General features: G+C 41.3%; 1 protein-coding gene across 2 annotated transcripts in view; it reads right to left on the bottom strand.

Moving 5' to 3' along the window:
• Positions 1 to 22,647, bottom strand: part of lsamp (limbic system associated membrane protein) — a 1,014,422-nt gene that overhangs the window by 456,613 nt on the left and 535,162 nt on the right. Inside the window, exon 1 of one of the 2 annotated variants that reach the window (XM_036961792.2) lies at positions 13,438 to 13,723. The exons of the other annotated variant lie outside the window; for it this stretch is intronic. Coding sequence (XP_036817687.1) covers positions 13,438 to 13,501 — 64 coding nt within the window. The 5' untranslated portion in view covers positions 13,502 to 13,723. Of the gene's footprint in view, positions 1 to 13,437; positions 13,724 to 22,647 lie in introns of those variants that run through there. 2 annotated transcript variants of the gene reach the window in all.

Below are 22,647 nucleotides of genomic sequence, written 5' to 3'. Positions count from 1 at the left end.
TTGAGTGTGCCTTTAAACAGCTTGGAAAATTCCAGAAAATGATGTCATGGCTTTAGAAGCTTCTGATAGGCTAATTGATATCATTTGAATCAATTGGAGGTGTATCTGTGGATGTATTTTAAGGCCTACCTTTAAACTCAGTGCCTCTTTGCTTGACATCATGAGAAAATCAAAAGAAATCAGCCAATTGTAGACCTCCACAAGTCTGGTTCATCCTTGGGAGCAATTTCCAAATCACTGAAGGTACCACGTTCATCTGTACAAACAATAGTACGCAAGTATAACCACCATGGGACCACGCTGCCGTCATATCTCTCAGGAATGAGACACATTCGGTCTCCTAGAGATGAACGTAGTTTGGTGTGCGAAAAGTGCAAATCAATCACAGAACAGCAGCAAAGGACCTTGTGAAGATGCTGGAGGAAACAGGTACAAAAGTATCTATATCCACAGTAAAACAAGTCCTATATCGACATAACCTGAAAGGCCGCTCAGCAAGGAAGAAGCCACTGGTCCAAAACCGCCATAAAAAAAAGCCAGACTACGGTTTGCAACTGCATAGGGGTCACAAAGACCTTACTTTTAGGAGAAATGTCCTCTGGTCTGATGAAACAAAAATAGAACTGTTTGGCCATAACGACCATAGTTTGGAGGAAAATGGGGGATGCTTGCAAGCAGAAGAACACCATCCCAACCGTGAAACACGGGGGTGGCAGCATGATGTTGTGGGGGTGCTTTGCTGCAGGCGGGACTTGTGTACTTCACAAAATAAATGACATCGTGAGAAAGGAAAATTCTGTGAATATATTGAAGCAACATCTCAAGACATCAGTCAGGAAGATAAAGCTTGGTCGCAAATGGGTCTTCCAAATGGACAATGACCCCAAGCATACTTCCCAAGTTGTGGCAAAATGGCTTAAGGACAACAAAGTCAAGGTATTGGAATGGCCATCACAAAGCCCTGACCTCAATTCTATAGAACATTTGTGGGCAGAACTGAAAAAGCGTGTGCAAGCAAGGAGGCCTACAAACCTGACTCAGTTACACCAGCTCTGTCAGGAGGAATTCACCCTAATTGTGGGAAGCTTGTGGAAGGCTACCCGAAACGGTTGACCCAAGTTTATATTATATTAACCAAATACTAATTGAGTGTATGTAAACTTCTGACCAACTGGAAATGAAATACATTCTCTTAAAATAAAGTGGTGATCCTAACTGGATTTTTACTAGGATTAAATGTCAGGAATTGTGAAAAACTGAGTTTAAATGTATTTGGCTAAGGTGTATGTAAACTTCCGACTTCAACTCTAAGTTAAGGCCATTCAACCTGAATTGAAACCTGAGTGAGGTGCACATGTACAGTACATAAACAGATGCATGCGCCATATATTTGTGTGGTGGACACTTGATACAGTCACATGATATTGTTGTGGCATGTCACAAAATCATGTTACGACCACACATAGCAAAATAATGATATATAAAATTAATATTGATAAGTCTTGCTAAGTGGATGGGTCTCTACATAAGGTGTAAACATTACAGCCAAATGGTTACTTGCATAGTAGCCATGTCAGAAATAGATAGTGTCAATATAAATAAAATCATATACAGTATTTTCAAGAAGAATATCAATAACGATATCAGTGATAGACGAGGTAGTTATATGTATACAAATCGGGGTAAAGTGGCTGAGCAGCAGGATAATTAATAGTAGCCGCAATGCATGCCATGTGTGTTAGGAGAGAGCCCGTTTCTGTCCTGCAGTTGACTTTGGTGCAGGGCATGAGATGTCCATAGCAACTTCATTGCAAACCTCCCTGATCTTCTCAAAAAGTTAAGTTTGTCTATCTGTGTCCAGTCCAGGTGGTGCTTGTACAGGCAGACCATCTATGGGAGGAAGCATGTCAGCATTGGGACCAGGTTTCAGCTCCTGCGCGACAGTCCAAACGCTCCTTGGGGACAACACCAGGCTCCAAAGCACCAAAGCTGTAAAACAGGGAACAACAACAACAACATAAAATCTGAAGACATTACAACCTTGCACAACATCAATTCACCTCCCAAGTTTAGATAATAAGAATAACCTCATACAATGCAATGAAAAGTATTTTTACCTGAAGTGCAGGTACTGCTTGATCTTTACGGAGTCAGGTACGGAGTACGGAGTCAGGTGTTGTTGCCAGCCATAGCTTTCCACCAGCACCGTACTATCCTCCAGTCCAACCAGCTGTGGGATGTTGACCCCTGTCACAGTGCTGTCCTTCACAACACCAGCCATCTCAGACAAAGTATTCAGGCTGGTCTTTCTGAAGCGCTGCTTGATGAGGCCGAAGCACCAGTCGGGGGCAAACTTGGTGTGGCCTGTGATCAGGAAGTGAAGGTCCAGACTGTGGTGGAGCTTGTGCATGGTCCGCCAGGCACAATACCAGAGCACAAACGTGTTCTTGTTTTGGCCACTGCAGTTATCACAATTCAGGTCCCCACGTGTTTTCCCAACTCCGTAGTTGCTGAAGAAATGGTGCATGAAGTTGATGACTGCGCTGCTGCGTTTGCATGCTTGAGCCAGCTCTCTTTTTGATGGGAGGCATGAGACCATTGTCCTTGTATGACTGGTTGAGGAGAGTCAGGCGTGTTCTACTGATGCTGAAAGACAAATTACAGACAAATATTTTAGAATTATTATACAATAAATGCGAAATGGCATTCAGAGATATCAATACACACAGTTCATACACGTAATGTTAGCTAGCTAGCCAGTCATCTAACAGCAAGCTTTAACTAGCAATACAAACCGATTGTCATAGCTAGCTAAAGTACAAATGGGTTCAATGTTAGCTAGCAAGCCAGCCATCTAACCTCAGCTAACATTAGCTAGCTAACAACAAGCTTTAACTTTGGGGCTTTTGTTAAGACATGTCATATTAACTAGCTAGCTAAAAAATGAACTATAATCCCAATAGCAATACAAACTGATTGTCATAGCTAGCTAAAGTTAACCAAATAGGTTCAATGTTAACTAGCAAGCCAGTCATCAAACTCCAGCTGGCTAGCTAACAGCAAGCTTTAACTTGCAATGAAAACAACCTTCTGACAAAATGAGAAACGTATAATATTTCAAACTGTAGCTAGATTCTTACCCGTATACATGGATGAAAGCATCACGGCAGACTGCAACCCCTTTTTCTTAATGAAGACGTCCTGTGTCATTTCCATTTAGTTTGCACAGCTTGTTTGGCCCGTTGTGTTCCACCGATTTCAAAACTCAGTCAAGTTCTTCTGTGACAACACTGTTGATCGCCGTTTCTTCCCCATCACTGTCATCCGAAGACTCTACAATGTCTTCTTCAATTATTATTTTTTTTAACCTAAATCAGGTGATTTCCTCATTGTCTGATTCATTTTTCAGTGTCAGAGAGATTCAGCATGGCACGATCGTCATCCAGAAAGTACTCCATCGCAACTTTTTCCCACTGATAAATTCAGGGCAGCAATGTTATTGAGAGCAGTAGCAACATATTTGCAGTTCTCCATGGCTAACGTTATATCTTTTGAAAAAACTACAGTTGAAAGGATTATCTATGCATAACGAGCAGCTGATTTTATAGACAAGATGCTACACCACAGACCAATCTGAAACCCCGCTCACTATCTCAGCCAATCTCGGCAAGCGGGAAGGTTCCTGACTTTTCTTTGGCTAAACCAACTAGGCTAGTAATTTAACAACTTTATTTCTATTTACAAATGGCATAAAGGTCTGTTATTAAGGCACATGAAAGTTCACATGTTTAAGAAGGCATTTCTGCCCAAAAACTCATTTTGAATAAAAACCTTTTATTTATGTTCAGACGGCTCTCCTGTGAAGTCATGACTTGCGACATACGCCAAGTTTCCTGAATCGGGTCACTGACATTTGCTAGTGGATAAAAATAGCTTTAGTGTGCCAGAATCAATTCCAGGTTGAATGATAACCCGTCGCTGGAAAAAATAGATCACTGTCTTCCGTGAATGTTGGAGATGTGCGCATCTGCCAGTAAAGCCAAGATAAAACCAGAAGGCTTGGAACTCAAGAAATGGAGCCAAGGAAGAGTTTGTCAAACATTATAAAGAGACAAAATGGAGTATGTGGTCGGGAAACAAGCAGGGTTTTAAGTCCTCCAGTGTTTTGATATCTTAACGTTGTAAAAATTACACTCTGGTAGTGAGCTGGAACCTGACAGATGAAACATGCTTCTGACCCTATTCTGGAGTCACTGAAGCACACTATTAAGTATGCCAGGTGTTGTAGAGAGGACTGGTAAAACAAAGGCTGAGAGAAAGGTACGTATTAGCACAGGTACCAAACAAAAACATATGTCCCTTAACATGTCCTTTCTCTTGATGAAATCTAAGTGCCTGTAAGACACACCAACAACATCCTCAGCCAGCCAGACAGCAAACAGCTGGGCAAAAATGTACTTAGCATTGCGTTGATGAAAAATGCAGCGGAGTGGCTGAGTAGGCCGGTTATAGAGGTCAGGAATCAGGAACAGACCGGCTTATTCAAGACACACACAGAAGGAGTATTGCTGTTAAGTACAACAGTGGTACACTACTTCTATACAAGCAAGTGAAAGATGAAAGGAAGAAAAACCTCTTTAGTTGGACTTCAATATAAACATAAGTAGTATAGTATCTATCTGCCGAATTCCAACATTGTGTATGAAGATAAATTAATTAGATTTTTGCATGGGATATATTTTGCCTTCCCTCTACTCATTCATATAGCTTCTCCATTTTCTTATTTCAGCCATGATGAATACAGCATGTCAGTTTGCCCTGATAGAAAAAACAGAAAAACAAAATGTGGATTTCAACCGCATGATAGTTCTAGCCATTATGATTCTCGCTGGAAGAGGAGTGTTTTACACCTGCATTGCTTGCTCTTTGGGGGTTTCGTCTCGGTTTGTTATATTTTTTTGTACTTTTCTCCCCAATTTCGTAATTTCCAATTGTTGGTTACAGTCTTGTCCCATCGCTGTAACTCCTGTACAGACTCGGGAGAGGCGAAGGTCGAGAGCCATGCGTCTTCCGAAACATGACCCTGCCAAGCCGCACTGCTTCTTGACACACTGCTCGCTAAACCAGGAAGCTAGCTGTACCAATATGTCGGGAGGAAACACCGTACAACTGGCGACCATAGTCAGTGTGTATGCCCCCGCCACAAGGAGCCGCTAGAGTGCAATGGGACAATGATATTCCAGCCGGCCAAACCCTTCCCTACTTCATCAGTCTTAAAGTTATTGAAGGAAGCCCTCAAATTGAATAAAGAAGTCCTTGTAGACCGCTCCCAGCATGGCGGAAAACCTTGCGTCCTTGTGGCTAAACTACTATCAGGATTATATTGATGTTCTTCGTCATCCCAGAGAATTTATCCTACTTCGACGCAACAGTGAACCCATCTCTATCGTCCCAGACTATGCCCCCAGCATTGGTCGTAACCGTGCCGCTTTCAACGTTGTCAAGAGTCTGCTCCATGGACGGACTGACGTTAGGTATGGTGTGGCTTTTCCTGCATGGCTCCGTATAACGTACAACGGCAGGAGAAAGACACCCATAAGGCGATCTTTGTATAGGTGAATATTCTACCGAGGTTGTAGAGCCTCCAGCCCCGCCCTAAATGCCTTAGATAGCTATTTTGTCGCACCCTCCACACATGCAGATAACTCCCATGGCTTAACTGGTGTCTCCAGAGACGCAACCGCTCTCATCGTTACTCAATGCCTTGGTTTACCTCCACTGTACTCACATCCTACCATACCCTTGTTTGTACATTATGCCCGGAATCTATTGTACCACGCCTAAAAATCTACTCCTTTTATTTATTTCCTCAGAAGACCCTGCCTCATGGCCACACAGTATTAGAGAGAGGGTAAACTTTCAGAGAACAAAGGAAATCCTTCCACCTCACAGAACTTGAGGTACGAACAAATTTCATGTTCCAGAGAAAGTGTAAAAGATCGGTGAAGAATCCAGCTACGAACTGGTGCGTTTGTCACAACTTGGGAAGCTCAGGAGAGACAGTGTGGCCACATTACCATAACGCTGTTTATATAATAGCCTCAGATATGAGGTTTACATCTAATTGTTGAATAAGATGAACGAGTGAGTATGATACTGTTTGTATAATGGTGTAATATGATTGTGGACTGTTTAATGAAGAAAAATACAATTCCCAATTGGATTTGAACTAAATCAGAGGACCGCCCCTGGGACAGCCCTTTTCTGCCATTCCGAATAAAACCCAACTTTGAGAAATGATCAGCAGACCAGGTTTTTCTCCATTAGGAGGGGGACAAAGGTTGTAGACCAAGAATACCTCAATTACGAGAGGGCTAAAGGTTTAGACCATTGCTGAATCTTTTTAACCATACCACGTGGTTAAACTCTTAGACTATCGATACCGACAGAATAAGAACAAGTCTTTGATACTAATTAATATTCTATAACAAATGTCACTTTGAACTATCCCCTCTAACCAAGACAGAGAGAGAGAGGGAGAGGAACGGACAATTCTACAAAATAAAGACTTTTTACCAGCGATCAAGACGACACACTAAGCGTAAATATTTATATATATTGATTGCAATTGTTCCCGAATGAGTGAGCGTTCATGTGTAAGGGATTAGCATTTTAATTGTTATAATTAACTCTGTAGGGACTTCTTAGTCGACCCCCCATTGCCCCTTTGTCTAACAAGCTGCCATGCCGGTTTAGCCCACTAGGGCACATTCTATCTTTTCATGTAACCATATTTACTGTTTGTTTATGCATTTCAGTGAATTACTTAGTTAGTAATAAATACATTATTTAAGACAATTGATGTATGGATGACTCATAGTGAAGACTGGATTCGTGCAGATAGCCAACAATTTACAACGTTTGGAATGAGACTAACGTAAGGTAAAATAAATAAATCATTAATCAGAAGACTATTGATCAGATATGAAAATATCTGAAAGGTTATATTGGGAAATTATAACTTTAATCTGAATACTTTCCTTGGTGCCCCAACTTCCTAGTTAATTACAGTTACATGATTACTCAGTTTAATCGAGTAACTAATTTCAGAGAATCTTTGATTAAAAAAAACGAAGTCTTCAGTTTAATGATAGTAAAGACAACACCACATTTGCACACACTGTACCTATACTTTTTCTATTGTGTTACTGACTGTACGTTTGTTTATCCCATGTGTAACTCTGTTGTTGTTTTTGTTGCACTGCTTTGCTTTATCTTGGTCAGGTCGCAGTTGTAAATGAGAACTTGTTCTCAACTGGCCTACCTGGCTAAATAAAAGGTGAAATAAAAAAAATATATAAAATGTTTGAATGTTCACCTATTTGGCGACAGTCTATTTATTGATGGTACCCGTATCCAGAGGAGATAAAGCACAGTTCTATTATTAGGTTACGTCATTTCTTTAAAGAAGTTGCCACTTAGTGGAATGCTATTTATAATTTATGGAATGCTATTTATATGCTATTTGTAAGATGCTATTTATAAATGTTTTATACTTTCTTTTAAAAACAGCTTTTTTTTTTTTCATACCAGACTTCAGAGTAGTTTTTTTATTTATTTTGTATTATTGTATTTGCTATTTTTTGGAATGTTAAATCTTTAAATCACCCAGTGAAACGTAAAAGGGCCCTTTCTCATTTAAATCAACTTAAAGTAGATATCGCCTTTCTTCAGGAGACACATCTCCGCAATTTTGACCACTCTCGTTTAAAAGGAGTGTGGATCGGTCAATCATTTCATTCCAATTTTCATTGTAAAACTATAGTAGCATTCATTGTAATTAGTAAAAACATACCTTTCACAATGTCAAGTGAAGAGACAGACTCAGCAGGCTGAACAAAAGTTCAATATTCCTAGATCCCATTTCTTTAGACACCTGCAATTGCGTAGTTTTGTATTATCTTCATACTTACTTCATACTTTAGCCACTTCCCATCATGCCCACCTACCTCCCATCTAGATTATATTTTTTTTAAAGTGAACCCTTATATCAAAAGGAGGCATAAGCATGATCAATATGGTATTAAACTCACACAGATCTGGATTCCCTGACCTCTATTAAGAACCAATGGGAAGAGAATTTAGGTGAACAACTTTCAGACGTAACTTGGCAGAGTATGCTTCAGAGAAAACATTCTTCATCTATATGTCTAAGACATGCTGTAATTCAATTTAAAATAGTTCATCAGCTGCATTGGTCAAAAGCAGAATTATCCAAGATTAGACCATAAATAGATCCCACTTGTTATTGATATAAGCAGGCTCATACTACTTTATTACATATGTTTTGGAAATGCCCGAAATTGACAGAATTCTGGATATCAATTTTTGAGATGTTTTCTAAGATACTGGAGAGACCTTTACTGCATTATTTGGAGTGGCACCACAGGAGGCCCCTCTAAACAGTTATATGAGCAAATGCCGGCATGTACTACTCTTCTAGCTAGACATTTGTATAATATTTAAAGTGGAAGGATCAGTTTCCTACTACTTTTAACCAGTGGATAAAGGAAGTTATGCTACTCTGATAGGGGATCCGCAATTACATTTCTTCATAAACCAACCCAAATTAGAATTTGTATCATAATTTTTACTTTGTATTTACTATTTGATTATATTACTCATTGTATATCATGCCTGCTTTAATTCTGGATTTGGGGTGGGGCTCTGTTAGAGCATGGGGGGGGTTGATTTGGTAGGGGATCTGTTAGAGCATGGGGGAGGGGTTGATTTGGTAGGGGGTCTGTGTGTGTTCTGCCCTTTATCTGTATAATCATTAAAAAAAGGCAAATTTAAAAATAACTGGATTTTTTTGTATTTTTTATATCAACAACAAAAAGCCCAAGATGGCCTCGGTGGAGTATATAAAAAAAATATATATATGTGAGAGCTTGAAATTGATGTAACCTCTTGGAATTATTTGTCTAGGAATTCGACATTTCAGTCGCTTTCATGCGTTTCAACCTTCTGATGAAACTGCTACATGCTTCGGGGTGCTGCTCAACAGCATTGAATTATATTGTCTACATGAATAGGCAGTTTGTTTGCCCTTGATCTTTGTAGCTTGTGAGCAGGGCCGTAGCTACATATGGAGGACAATGAAGTACAGACCTCTGTAATAAAAAATATATTAATAAATAGTCAGGATGTTGAGAGTTAGAATAGTAGAATGCACAATTTCTAAACTTGGCTGTGCATAAGCAGTTTTCTTGTTACGTCACTCACTGACATTTACCCAATAGTGTAAGTCCATGTCAGTGTAATAAATAAATTGTCTAGCCAGCTATTTAAACTTGTAGTAGTCATGGCCGAATTACTGACTGGACACATGCCCAGGGGCCCTGACCTCCAGGGGGCCCCCATTGATTTTGTTAGTCCCCCTCACTCAGATATCATATTAAAATGGCATAACTCATGGCAAAATGTGTAGAATTGTTGGAAATTAGCTATTAAAACTGCTAAAATATCACCCCCACCGGACCTCACTAAAACTCAGATCCTGGCTACGGCCCTTGTGAATTCACAGTGAGTCTTACTTTCACTTTGTGAAGGAAACGTCAGCTAAATTCAATCTGCTAACGTTAAAATGTGATAGTAATAGACCTAAATACAGTCAACAACACTGCCCTATATACCAAAAGTCAGGGGTATATAGCCTCAGTATAAAGTGGTTTTCATTTCCAAACCTCTTCAAAGTGAACAGATTCTTCTCCTGTGCCCACCTAGCCTGCACTCTGGAAAACCAACAACCCCACTGAGCACATCAAGGTCCTGTAGTGCTAACCTGGAGGGATGAGGAGAGAAGCCCCTCCAACACACACCATGCTTACGGTTAGCGATCCATGTTTCACACCAAAGTACCGGAGGATCACAGGCACCAGAAGCCTTGTACAGGGAACACAGAGCTAATTGCAATTTTCCTGGTATGGGGCTCTGAGTAGGGAAGCGTTGCAGACATTAAAGAGGACGAAAGCGTGGTGGCACGGAGGGAGTATAAAGGTGTATTGCTGTGGCTCCGCTCCATTGTGTTTTATTCCAGACCCAACTCAGAACCTGTCTCTGCTTCCCTCTCTCCCTTCCTGTGGCCACAGCACAGCATTTACATAATTCACAAGCCCAGCACATCCTGCCTACAACCAACCACAGAGACATGGTTGGAATACAGGAAGACCCAACAAAACACACTGGAGTCAATTCAGTCAGATCAGTTTAAATAGAGGGAGTCTGTGGACGCCACAGTGGGGAAGAAAATCACTAGTCCCCAAAGAGAGATCATCGTGGACTCCAGTGAAAGGCCCGGCGAGAGAGAGCATCAATACAAATTCTCCAATTTAATTAATTAAATCGGACTGTTCAGATCAATCTTTCCAATTCATTTGTGAATGAGTGTGTATTCCCTATGCGCCTGACATTCTGAAGGAGGTTTATTTCATGGGTATTGGGTAATGTTTCTTAGTTCTCCGTCCAAGGTTGTTTTGGGGACAGCTCTAGAGTCCATTCTAAACAGATTTTATTTAAGGATCATTCTCTTGTTTCCGGGGTGATGGCACTATTTTCCTTCAAATAAGCATATTTCATTATCGTCTTCCTCCCAGGGGCCTAGTGTGCATTGATCACCACATGAAAGGCAATTATTTGTATTACTGGAAAAAGATGAAGAAATCAATTATATCCACAGCTATGCCATCTCTTTTCCTCAGAAAAGATTAACAGCATCTACACCATTAAACAACTCTGTATCTCAAGGTTCCTAATACTTTCCATCAGAAAAGGATGAACCAAAAAAGAAAGAAAGACAATGCATGGCACAAGGCCAAACTGTTATTTTTTCAACTGAGAAGTCATGTTTCTTTTTCAATGTATAGTATGTAAGGGGACAATCTACTTTTGTATAGTACGAGCTATGAAAGCCCTAAACAGTATATGTGCTCTATGAAGAGCAAACATAGTACACACGCTATATGAAGCAGCCATACTAAAAACTAGACTTTCTCCTGACTACGATAGTAATCTATGGTGCAGTTTCATTACTAGTTACGTGCATTGCACTCAGAAGGGGCTCCTTTCTCCACAGAGAAATGAACAGTTGGCATATAGAGCAGCATCTTGCCCTGCCTACCCCAATTCATTAAACAAATTAGCATTATGTTAATACACTAATAAGGGTCATTTAAAGTTAGATGAAGAGGAAAAGTGGGCCAGCGAGGTGGGCCCGACGTGGTCGACGCCACCGACCTATGACACCGCCCCCAAGGCGTGAGACATGGCCAGACTGGTTAAGCATACAGGGTTCTGTTGGAGATCAATGTCAAAATGCTGCTGTGTCTGTCCTGCTGGGGGTTCCATGTGTGCGCCACAGCACCTGTGCGCCTAAGTTGAAAAGCGGAGCCGCACACAAAGAAAATGTAGGAGTAAAATGAAAAATATTTGAGATATTAAAGCTAGAATCTTTAATTTTTCTGGGCGCACTGTTGCTCCTAAATAAAATTACAACTCGCACAGCTAAATATTTGGGCAGATATGCAAGTAAAAGGGTTGCACTGTAGAGTCCTGCTAGTGTTAGGAAGACCTCATATGACAGCCCCTGGCAGTTGTTTATAACATATATTTTGCTGTCATAAGGCCGAATCATGCATTGCATTTCATAGAGAATATATTAAACATTTCATAAGTGAGTGCTGGAAGCCCCGAATGTTGTGGTTTCATTCAAAGCCATTTTCAAATTAAGCCCCATTGAGTTGTTTATTAACTACAGCGCTGGGTTTGACAGCACACCATAACGGCACACACACAACTCCTTTTAAAATCACCCAATTTACCAAATTATTTCACAATGACAATATTTGACCAAATTAGAATTAGTCTGCACACAGGGGTCATTGGCCATCATCAGGAACACCCCAAAAAACACTGAACCTCTTGGCAACAGCATAAAAAACGAAGTTGGACTGAGAGCCACAAGGTAGTGGGTTCAAATCCTGTGCAGGCCAACCATCGAATTTGCTACATTAGTGTTAATAGTGGGATGCTGCAATGAGGCCATCAGAGATGTGCCCAGGCATGAGTCGCATTACCTTAGTACAGCCCCAGAAATCTGTTCAATGGAGGCCTATTGGTGTTGTGTAGATGTTGTATTGCACATACCGTCACAAGAAGCTGTCTGAAACCAGGCAGGGATGGGACTGGTTGATCCTTATATGGGAGATGGAAAGCTACTGGAAGTGGGGTTGGAGGGCCAGTAGGGTAAACTCTTCCCTCTGGTCTAAAGGAGACCCAAATGCCCCAGGGCAGTGATTGGGGTGAGGTCACTTCCTTCAAATGGTTCCATCCCTCGAATGAGACATAGCACCCAAGATCTGACTCTGTGAAAATAGGGGTCCTGGCTTATTTCCAATACCATCATACTATTTGGGGATGAATGAACTAGCTCCCACTTGGTTCATTCAACCCCTCCACTGTCCTTCGCTCGGCAACTCTTCCCCAGGGTCGTTATTTAATTTTAAATAGTTCTCTGATTTAAAAAAAAAAAAAAAACTTTATAAAACTAAGCAAGTCAGTTAAAAATAAATATTTTTTTACAATGAAGGCCGACACCGGCCAAACCCTGACGACGTTATAGCCTAAATGTATTCTCAGGCAAATCCCATTGTAAACTAAAGCTTGAATAAATTAATATTAGACACTTATGTATCATTATTTAGGTTACTGTATCAATTAAGTCACTTGACAATGCACCACGTTGCAACTTCAACCAACCTGTCTGATACTTAATTATTAAACTACGGTGAGATCTCCCCACAAAGTAGAATTTTCAGTAGGCTACAGTGACAGATGAAGCCATCAGCTTCGAAAGCTAGCAAAATCAGACAGACATGAGTGTCATTAATTATACAACCACAAAGCGGTGCACAGAAAAAATATTGCAACAAGATTCAAACTCAGCAGAGACATCGCAGACATGTCACTTAAGAAATCATTTAAAAACTTGTGGCTTGAGCAATGTCCCATGAACTCTCGCCACTGAATGTGTCCTCCGCCACCCCACTCACTTTGAATCGTATTGCTGTCAAGTACTTTTGAATATCTCCCCCTCTGCGTGTGTGTAGGTGTAGCCTAGTTCTCTATGTATGCATAACTACACAGTGTGTCAAGAGAGCATAAAATAGGCACGGGTGAAAGTCATAAATATGGGGGATAAACAATAAGTAGTAGAAGACACCAGATGTAGCCGATCAGAGCTTCAAAAGCAGACGCCCAGCAGGCGTAAGAACACAAAAGGGATTCCTCTGTAACTCCAAACTGAAAAGAGTCATGTGACTGGTAATCTAAAGCAACATAATTATATAAATAAATAAATAAATAGAATGCAACACGTACCTTGAAATCCAAAGAATAAAAAGAACCCCGGTATCCAAATTGTGTGTATCCAGAAGGAATTCATGCTGTCCTCGTCTGCTTCAAAACCTCTCCTGATAGTCAATGTATTTCAAGTGCAGGTCTCTTGCAATAATTTCGTGAGCAGGCAGTATCGTTTTGTTGGTAGAAATGATGCTCAGAGGGCGTATAGCTCGAAGGCTATGTCCTAATGCTGCAGAGCACTATACTATACATCTCAAGTGCTCGTGTGCTAAACGCAGCCTTTTTTGAAATCACGAATAGTTGTGCGCTTCAGCGCTTGCCTCTCCTGGTCGTCACTGTCACCTAGTGGTTAAGCAAGTACCTAGAAAATCACAAGTTGGACGTCATATTCTGATTATTGATAAGGATACGGACTCATTCTGAACGGGGGAGTCACCAGTCAGCAGCCTATGTTCCATCTGTGTTTATTGTTCAATTAATTTTTTTTTTTTTTTTTTTTTTTTAAAGCAACGCTGTATGGATCGAAGGTCACACGAGTGCCTGTCATCTAGAATAGCATTCTGAAACATTGCATAACATCTGACATGACCTGTTAAATTTGATTAATGATTTCACATCTGACATAATCTAATGAATGTGTGTCTAGATCCATGTACATGCTTCCATGATCTAGTTTGCCTATGAACACCAATGTAGCTACTCCAGTCATTACTTCCATTACTTTTTTCATAAAGGTGGAAAAAAAAAAAAAAACTTCCAGGTCTCTCTGATGCATAGGCCACTACAAAATCAAGAAAATAAATCAGGACAAATGCACACAATTACAGTTATTACAACAACTTAATCCAGATTGATTCTCTCGTTGCATGTGATGTGCAACCTGTGATAACAATACCATTATTTTCAAAATAGCCCTTCAACACCTCACCAGCCACACAGCAGTCCTCAAGAGAGGAATGACCTTTAGCTACCCTCTGTAAAAAAAAAAACAATGAAAAAGGTCTGTGGAATACTAATAGTGACATTTGGTAAGACACTTCTTCATTCAGCCTGCAGGCAAGGTGAGGGCAGGCTGTTTGTAAAGACACAAGACTAATCAAAGTCCAGGGGCCCTACTCACTAGAAAATGGCCTGTGAGAGAGAGAGGACTGAGAGGGAGAAGGGGACAGGAAGGGAGGGAAAGCGTTTCCTCTTTAACATGCTCTATCCCTCTCTCTCTCTCTACTGCCTGCCAAACACCGTCCTCTCAACTACCGTTGTACATGTCCACGACTGACTGCAAGGATAATTCAGACAAATCCTGCATATTCATTCAGCGTGACAACCCTGTCTTTGTTTGTAATCAAGCATTGTTTTTTCTTCCTGAATCTTACTGGATTTTATTGTGATGGCAATGAAAGCAGATGCTGCCTGAACGTGCCGTTGTATTCCCTCTTCCACCGCTCAGTCTCCTCTTGTAAACCACGGTGAGCTAAATGACTGGTGTTGCTGAATTCAATTATGCTCAGATCCTAGTCGTTTGTTAAGTATGAATGCCAAAGACATTACAGCTTCAATAATTGAAAAGAAAAATAAAAGTAGCTCAGGAGGATGTCTGGATGTGATGTGTAACACCTTATTGAATATTGTTCTCTACCTGTTATACACCACCATGTGAACCACAAGCTTTTCATGATGCATGTTCTGCTAGAGAACCCTTGTGTGTACACAATTCACATTCAAGGCTGACTAGTATTTATGTTACTGTCTGATATAGTAATCAATGAGATCCCTGCAGTCTAGCATGCAAATCCAAACGGTACCCCGTTAGAATGTATTTAAGAGCAGCATGTAAGAGCAACGGGCTGTCAATTGTCATAATTCTCAATTGTCTGTATAAATTATTTCTTTCAGCAACACCTCTCACATGGTTTGTCATTTCATTGGGATATTTAATTGAAGACATGCAGGTCGCAGTGAATAACCATGAAGCCACCACAGCTCGCCTGCTCAACCCAAACATGCCATGTGACACAATGTGAAATGTGTGAAATAGTGTGTTTCTCATGGCAATGCCTGTTATCTGTGTGCAGATAAAAGTATAAACTCCATACTTCCATTCATTTGTATAGGTTACCTTCGGACGAGTCCTGTGACGCTTGTGGGGGTCGTTGAGCAAAACGGAGAACACTTGTGACAGTATCCCCTTTCCAAAGTGGGGTTTTAGTTTGTAGCCCAAATGTTTCTGACACCACAGACAGAAGTTGGCACATCTGCGTTGCCGACTTCAGGCCAAACCGTTCGGACGGTACAGAAGATGTCGAGATGTCTCGTGGTCTGACAAAAAATCGCTATAGCTCGGCACCTTCCACTGTAGATGCGGAAGACCGACATAGGCGGATGTAGTGAATTGAGACGCAGCCCATGCAAAGAAACAGATGTGTCTAGTTTAAGCTGACGGATTTTGTTATGTTACACGGGTGAGTCAATAGACTTTTAAGGATTAAGTAGTGATGGTAGGCTCATTAAGAGTACATCTTGGGCTAATATAGTGCCTGCCTTAAAAAGCTAAATATTTGTTTTATATAGTCTGTGTACTCTGTTGTTTGGAAGAAAGCTGATTTTAAAAACTAATCGAAATACCAAAACCTTCTCTTTGAACGCAAATAGGACAGAAGAATCTAAAAAAAATCTGCCATGATTGGGATAGTCTCAAAAACGCAGGACAATATTTTTAGCCCCTCCCACGATTACCCCTCTAAGGCCGGGGACCTAGCTGTAGGAAAACAGATGGACACATTCAGATGAGCTGTCGTTCATCCGGCAGTGGATAAAGCATTAGCTCCATCCGAAAATGTCGGACACAAAATCCCAGTGTCTACTATTTTTTTTGTTGGTCCCTCCTCATTTCTTCCATTCACAACAAATACAGGCTCAGTGTGACGAATGCCTGAATGCAATTTGAGTGGCAACTTTTTGAGGGGGTGTGAACAAAATGCTTGGACTTGTGGAAGACTGGCCATTGTGCAGGAGTCCAGAGTACTGCTGGTTTTCTGTTCTACCTGATAATTAATTGTACACACCTGGTGTCCCAGGTCTAAATCAGTCCCTGATTAGGTGAAGAATCTGAAAAGCAGTGGAACTGGCTTTTGAGTCGACTCAAAGGAACACTCAATAGAGGGTTAAGGGCTTTTTTTCTTTCAGACCATTTATCTTAAGACTTTTTCACTGACTATCCTTCCCCAAATATTCATCTTTGAGTAATGAAAAATTACAGTAGGTTTTTCCATATTATAATTGGCTTCAGCAGCAATTCCTTCACAGCCGACTTCAATCATTGGAATAAGGATAGCCTGAAACTGCATGCAGACAATTCCATCAAGTTAGACATTAAAGAAAAACGAATTAACGTGGAGTCAGTCGAGCAATACATGTTAGTCACAAGTAGATCGATAGCCTTGATGAACTCTGTTTGAGTTGAGTATTCAGTGCTGTTTGAAAGAAATATGGAAAAATAAGCCACTGGATTTCTGCACATTGAAAGCACATTCCTTCTGTCAGAACTAGTGGCACTAAGCATAAAAGGCTACTGTGATCAGGCTAAATTTTTCCCACAGACACCCCTTCAGAGAGCAATGAGGAAGAGACGCATGTAAGTCGTCTGAGGCTCTTTCAAAGACACTTTGTTCTTCCTAGGACTGGGATAGTGTCTCTGACAGGCCTGTAATCCTCCTATTACTAATCTTTGGAAAGGGACATGTCAATTCAAATAAAAAATACTTAGAAGGATTGTCAGTTACTGTAAAAGAAAAAGTAACATGGAGTTTTGCTATTTTTCCTACTGAATATTATGGATCACAATTAGAATATTCACAACATTTAGCCATGACACATACAGGACTTACTCCTGAAAGTCTTTTGATTGAAAGCAGTATGAATGAGACAGACTCACAGGAGCATCTAATCCCAATTCAGTCTGGTGAATATCTGATGGTATTTCCAATTCTAATGTGTATGTTTTATAAAAACAACCTTAAGGATGGCTCTTAATTCATGCCATTACTGTATGAGACCTGTGTCATATTCATAATGATTTGGGATGCTATGATTACGACATAAACTACACAGCTTGCTATCAAATTATACTGCATGAAACAGCTATTTAGGTTAGATTTGACATGAAATGGCACCCTAACCTGGGTAACTGTCTGTTTGTGCCATCATGCCATTCCTTGTCATACCAAGTTCAGGTACTGTACACAAAAACACCCTAATGTGTCACACTAACGTTGGGTACAACTGAACAATAAAGATTTCGTGGGTGCCATTAGCCAGGTCCCATATCTGTTTGTGCTATCAGTCTGGTACCCATGTTTGACATTTCATTGTATTTTATTTATCCATTATTTTACCAGGTAAGTTGACTGAGAACACATTCTAATTTATAGCAACAGCCTGGGGAATAGTTACAGGGGAGAGGAGGAGGGATGAATGAGCCAATTGGAAGCTGGGGATGATGAAGTGTCCATGATGGTATGAGGGACAGATTGGAAATTTTGCCAGCACACCAGGGTTAACACACCTACTCTTACGACAACTGCCTTGGGATCTTTTAGTGACCAAAGTTAATCAGGACACCCGTTTAACGTCCCATCCGAAAGACGACACCCTACACAGGGTAATATCCCTAATCTCTGCCCTGGGGACCAACCAGGACAAACAACCCTGCTTAGCTTTAGAGGCAAGCCAACAGTGGGATGTAGAGTGGTATGTTGCTGACATAAATATACAGTGCCTTGCGAAAGTATTCGGCCCCCTTAAGTTAATACTTTGTAGCGCCACCTTTTGCTGCGATTACAGCTGTAAGTCGCTTGGGGTTCGTCTCTATCAGTTTTGCACATCGAGAGATTGAAATTTTTTCCCATTCCTCCTTGCAAAACAGCTCGAGCTCAGTGAGGTTGGATGGAGAGCATTTGTGAACAGCAGTTTTCAGTTCTTTCCACAGATTCTCGATTGGATTCAGGTCTGGACTTTGACTTGGCCATTCTAACACCTGGATATGTTTATTTTTGAACCATTCCATTGTAGATTTTGCTTTATGTTTTGGATCATTGTCTTGTTGGAAGACAAATCTCCGTCCCAGTCTCAGGTCTTTTGCAGACTCCATCAGGTTTTCTTCCAGAATGGTCCTGTATTTGGCTCCATCCATCTTCCCATCAATTTTAACCATCTTCTCTGTCCCTGCTGAAGAAAAGCAGGCCCAAACCATGATGCTGCCACCGCCATGTTTGACAGTGGGGATGGTGTGTTCAGCTGTGTTGCTTTTACGCCAAACATAACGTTTTGCATTGTTGCCAAAAAGTTCAATTTTGGTTTCATCTGACCAGAGCACCTTCTTCCACATGTTTGGTGTGTCTCCCAGGTGGCTTGTGGCAAACTTTAAACAACACTTTTTATGGATAGCTTTAAGAAATGGCTTTCTTCTTGCCACTCTTCCATAAAGGCCAGATTTGTGCAATATACGACTGATTGTTGTCCTATGGACAGAGTCTCTCACCTCAGCTGTAGATCTCTGCAGTTCATCCAGAGTGATCATGGGCCTCTTGGCTGCATCTCTGATCAGTCTTCTCCTTGAATGAGCTGAAAGTTTAGAGGGACGGCCAGGTCTTGGTAGATTTGCAGTGGTCTGATACTCCTTCCATTTCAATATTATCGCTTGCACAGTGCTCCTTGTGATGTTTAAAGCTTGGGAAATATTTTTGTATCCAAATCCGGCTTTAAACTTCTTCACAACAGTATCTCGGACCTGCCTGGTGTGTTCCTTGTTCTTCATGATGCTCTCTGCGCTTTTAACGGACCTCTGAGACTATCACAGTGCAGGTGCATTTATACGGAGACTTGATTACACACAGGTGGATTGTATTTATCATCATTAGTCATTTAGGTCAACATTGGATCATTCAGAGATCCTCACTGAACTTCTGGAGAGAGTTTGCTGCACTGAAAGTAAAGGGGCTGAATAATTTTGCACGCCCAATTTTTCAGTTTTTGATTTGTTAAAAAAGTTTGAAATATCCAATAAATGTCGTTCCACTTCATGATTGTGTCCCACTTGTTGTTGAGTCTTCACAAAAAAATACAGTTTTATATCTTTATGTTTGAAGCCTGAAATGTGGCAAAAGGTCGCAAAGTTCAAGGGGGCCGAATACTTTCGCAAGGCACTGTATATACATATACAGTGGGGAGAACAAGTACTTGATACACTGCCGATTTTGCAGGTTTTCCTACTTACAAAGCATGTAGAGGTCTGTAATTTTTATCATAGGTCTCTCACAGACCTGTTAGTTTTTCTTTAAGAAGCCCTCCTGTTCTCCACTCATTACCTGTATTAACTGCACCTGTTTGAACTCGTTATCTGTATAAAAGACACCTGTCCACACACTCAATCAAACAGACTCCAACCTCTCCACAGTGGCCAAGACCAGAGAGCTGTGTAAGGACATCAGGGATAAAATTGTAGACCTGCACAAGGCTGGGATGGGCTACAGGACAATAGGCAAGCAGCTTGGTGAGAAGGCAACAACTGTTGGCGCAATTATTAGAAAATGGAAGAAGTTCAAGATGACGGTCAATCACCCTCAGTCTTGGGCTCCATGCAAGATCTCACCTCGTGGGGCATCAATGATCATGAGGAAGGCGAGGGATCAGCCCAGAACTACACTACAGGACCTGGTCAATGACCTGAAGAGAGCTGGGACCACAGTCTCAAAGAAAACCATTAGTAACACACTACGCCGTCATGGATTAAAATACTGCAGCGCACACAAGGTCCCCCTGCTCAAGCCAGCGCATGTCCAGGCCCTTCTGAAGTTTGCCAATGACCATCTGGATGATCCAGAGGAGGAATGGGAGAAGGTCATGTGGTCTGATGAGACAAAAATAGAGCTTTTTGGTCTAAACGCCACTCGCCGTGTTTGGAGGAAGACGAAGGATGAGTACACCATCCCAACCGTGAAGCATGGAGGTGGAAACATCATTCTTTGGGGATTCTTTTCTGCAAAGGGGACGACTGCGCCGTATTGAGGGGAGGATGGATGGGGCCATGTATCGCGAGATCTTGGCCAACAACCTCCTTTCCTCAGTAAGAGCATTGAAGACGGGTCGTGGCTGGGTCTTCCAGCATGACAACGACCCGAAACACACAGCCAGGGCAACTAAGGAGTGGCTCCGTAAGAAGCATCTCAAGGTCCTGGAGTGCCTAGCCAGTGTCCAGACCTGAACCCAATAGAACATCTTTGGAGGAAGCTGAAAGTCTGTATTGCCCAGCGACAGCCCCGAAACCTGAAGGATCTGGAGAAGGTCTGTATGGAGGAGTGGGCCAAAATCCCTGCTGCAGTGTGTGCAAACTTGGTCAAGAACTACAGGAAACGTATGATCTCTGTAATTTCAAAGAAAGGTTTCTGTACCAAATATTAAGTTCTGCTTTTCTGATGTATCAAATACTTATGTCATGCAATAAAATGCAAATTATTTACTTAAAAATCATACAATGTGATTTTCTGGATTTTTGATTTTTCGTCTCTCACAGTTGAAGTGTACCTATGATAAAAATGACAGACCTCTACATGCTTTGTAAGTAGGAAACACTGCCGATTTGGCAGGTTATCAAATACTTGTTCTCCCCACTGTATATATATTTTTACCTTTATTTAACTAGGCAAGTCAGTTAAGAACAAGCTACATATGGAGGACAATGAAGTACAGACCTCTGTAATAAAAAATATATTAATAAATAGTCAGGATGTTGAGAGTTAGAATAGTAGAATGGCTTGCACTTGGCTGTGCATAAGCAGTTTTCTTGTTACGTCACTCACTGACATTTACCCAATAGTGTAAGTCCATGTCAGTGTAATAAATAAATTGTCTAGCCAGCTATTTAAACTTGTAGTAGTCATGGCCGAATTACTGACTGGACACATGCCCAGGGGCCCTGACCTCCAGGGGGCCCCCATTGATTTTGTTAGTCCCCCTCACTCAGATATCATATTAAAATGGCATAACTCATGGCAAAATGTGTAGAATTGTTGGAAATTAGCTATTAAAACTGCTAAAATATCACCCCCACCGGACCTCACTAAAACTCAGATCCTGGCTACGGCCCTTGTGAATTCACAGTGAGTCTTACTTTCACTTTGTGAAGGAAACGTCAGCTAAATTCAATCTGCTAACGTTAAAATGTGATAGTAATAGACCTAAATACAGTCAACAACACTGCCCTATATACCAAAAGTCAGGGGTATATAGCCTCAGTATAAAGTGGTTTTCATTTCCAAACCTCTTCAAAGTGAACAGATTCTTCTCCTGTGCCCACCTAGCCTGCACTCTGGAAAACCAACAACCCCACTGAGCACATCAAGGTCCTGTAGTGCTAACCTGGAGGGATGAGGAGAGAAGCCCCTCCAACACACACCATGCTTACGGTTAGCGATCCATGTTTCACACCAAAGTACCGGAGGATCACAGGCACCAGAAGCCTTGTACAGGGAACACAGAGCTAATTGCAATTTTCCTGGTATGGGGCTCTGAGTAGGGAAGCGTTGCAGACATTAAAGAGGACGAAAGCGTGGTGGCACGGAGGGAGTATAAAGGTGTATTGCTGTGGCTCCGCTCCATTGTGTTTTATTCCAGACCCAACTCAGAACCTGTCTCTGCTTCCCTCTCTCCCTTCCTGTGGCCACAGCACAGCATTTACATAATTCACAAGCCCAGCACATCCTGCCTACAACCAACCACAGAGACATGGTTGGAATACAGGAAGACCCAACAAAACACACTGGAGTCAATTCAGTCAGATCAGTTTAAATAGAGGGAGTCTGTGGACGCCACAGTGGGGAAGAAAATCACTAGTCCCCAAAGAGAGATCATCGTGGACTCCAGTGAAAGGCCCGGCGAGAGAGAGCATCAATACAAATTCTCCAATTTAATTAATTAAATCGGACTGTTCAGATCAATCTTTCCAATTCATTTGTGAATGAGTGTGTATTCCCTATGCGCCTGACATTCTGAAGGAGGTTTATTTCATGGGTATTGGGTAATGTTTCTTAGTTCTCCGTCCAAGGTTGTTTTGGGGACAGCTCTAGAGTCCATTCCAAACAGATTTTATTTAAGGATCATTCTCTTGTTTCCGGGGTGATGGCACTATTTTCCTTCAAATAAGCATATTTCATTATCGTCTTCCTCCCAGGGGCC

Source organism: Oncorhynchus mykiss, chromosome 24, assembly GCF_057628025.1.
Source record: "Oncorhynchus mykiss isolate SJ-2025 chromosome 24, ASM5762802v1, whole genome shotgun sequence".
NCBI lineage: Eukaryota > Metazoa > Chordata > Actinopteri > Salmoniformes > Salmonidae > Oncorhynchus > Oncorhynchus mykiss.
Note: the sequence above shows the minus strand (reverse complement) of the source record. Positions and strands in the feature narration are given on the sequence as shown.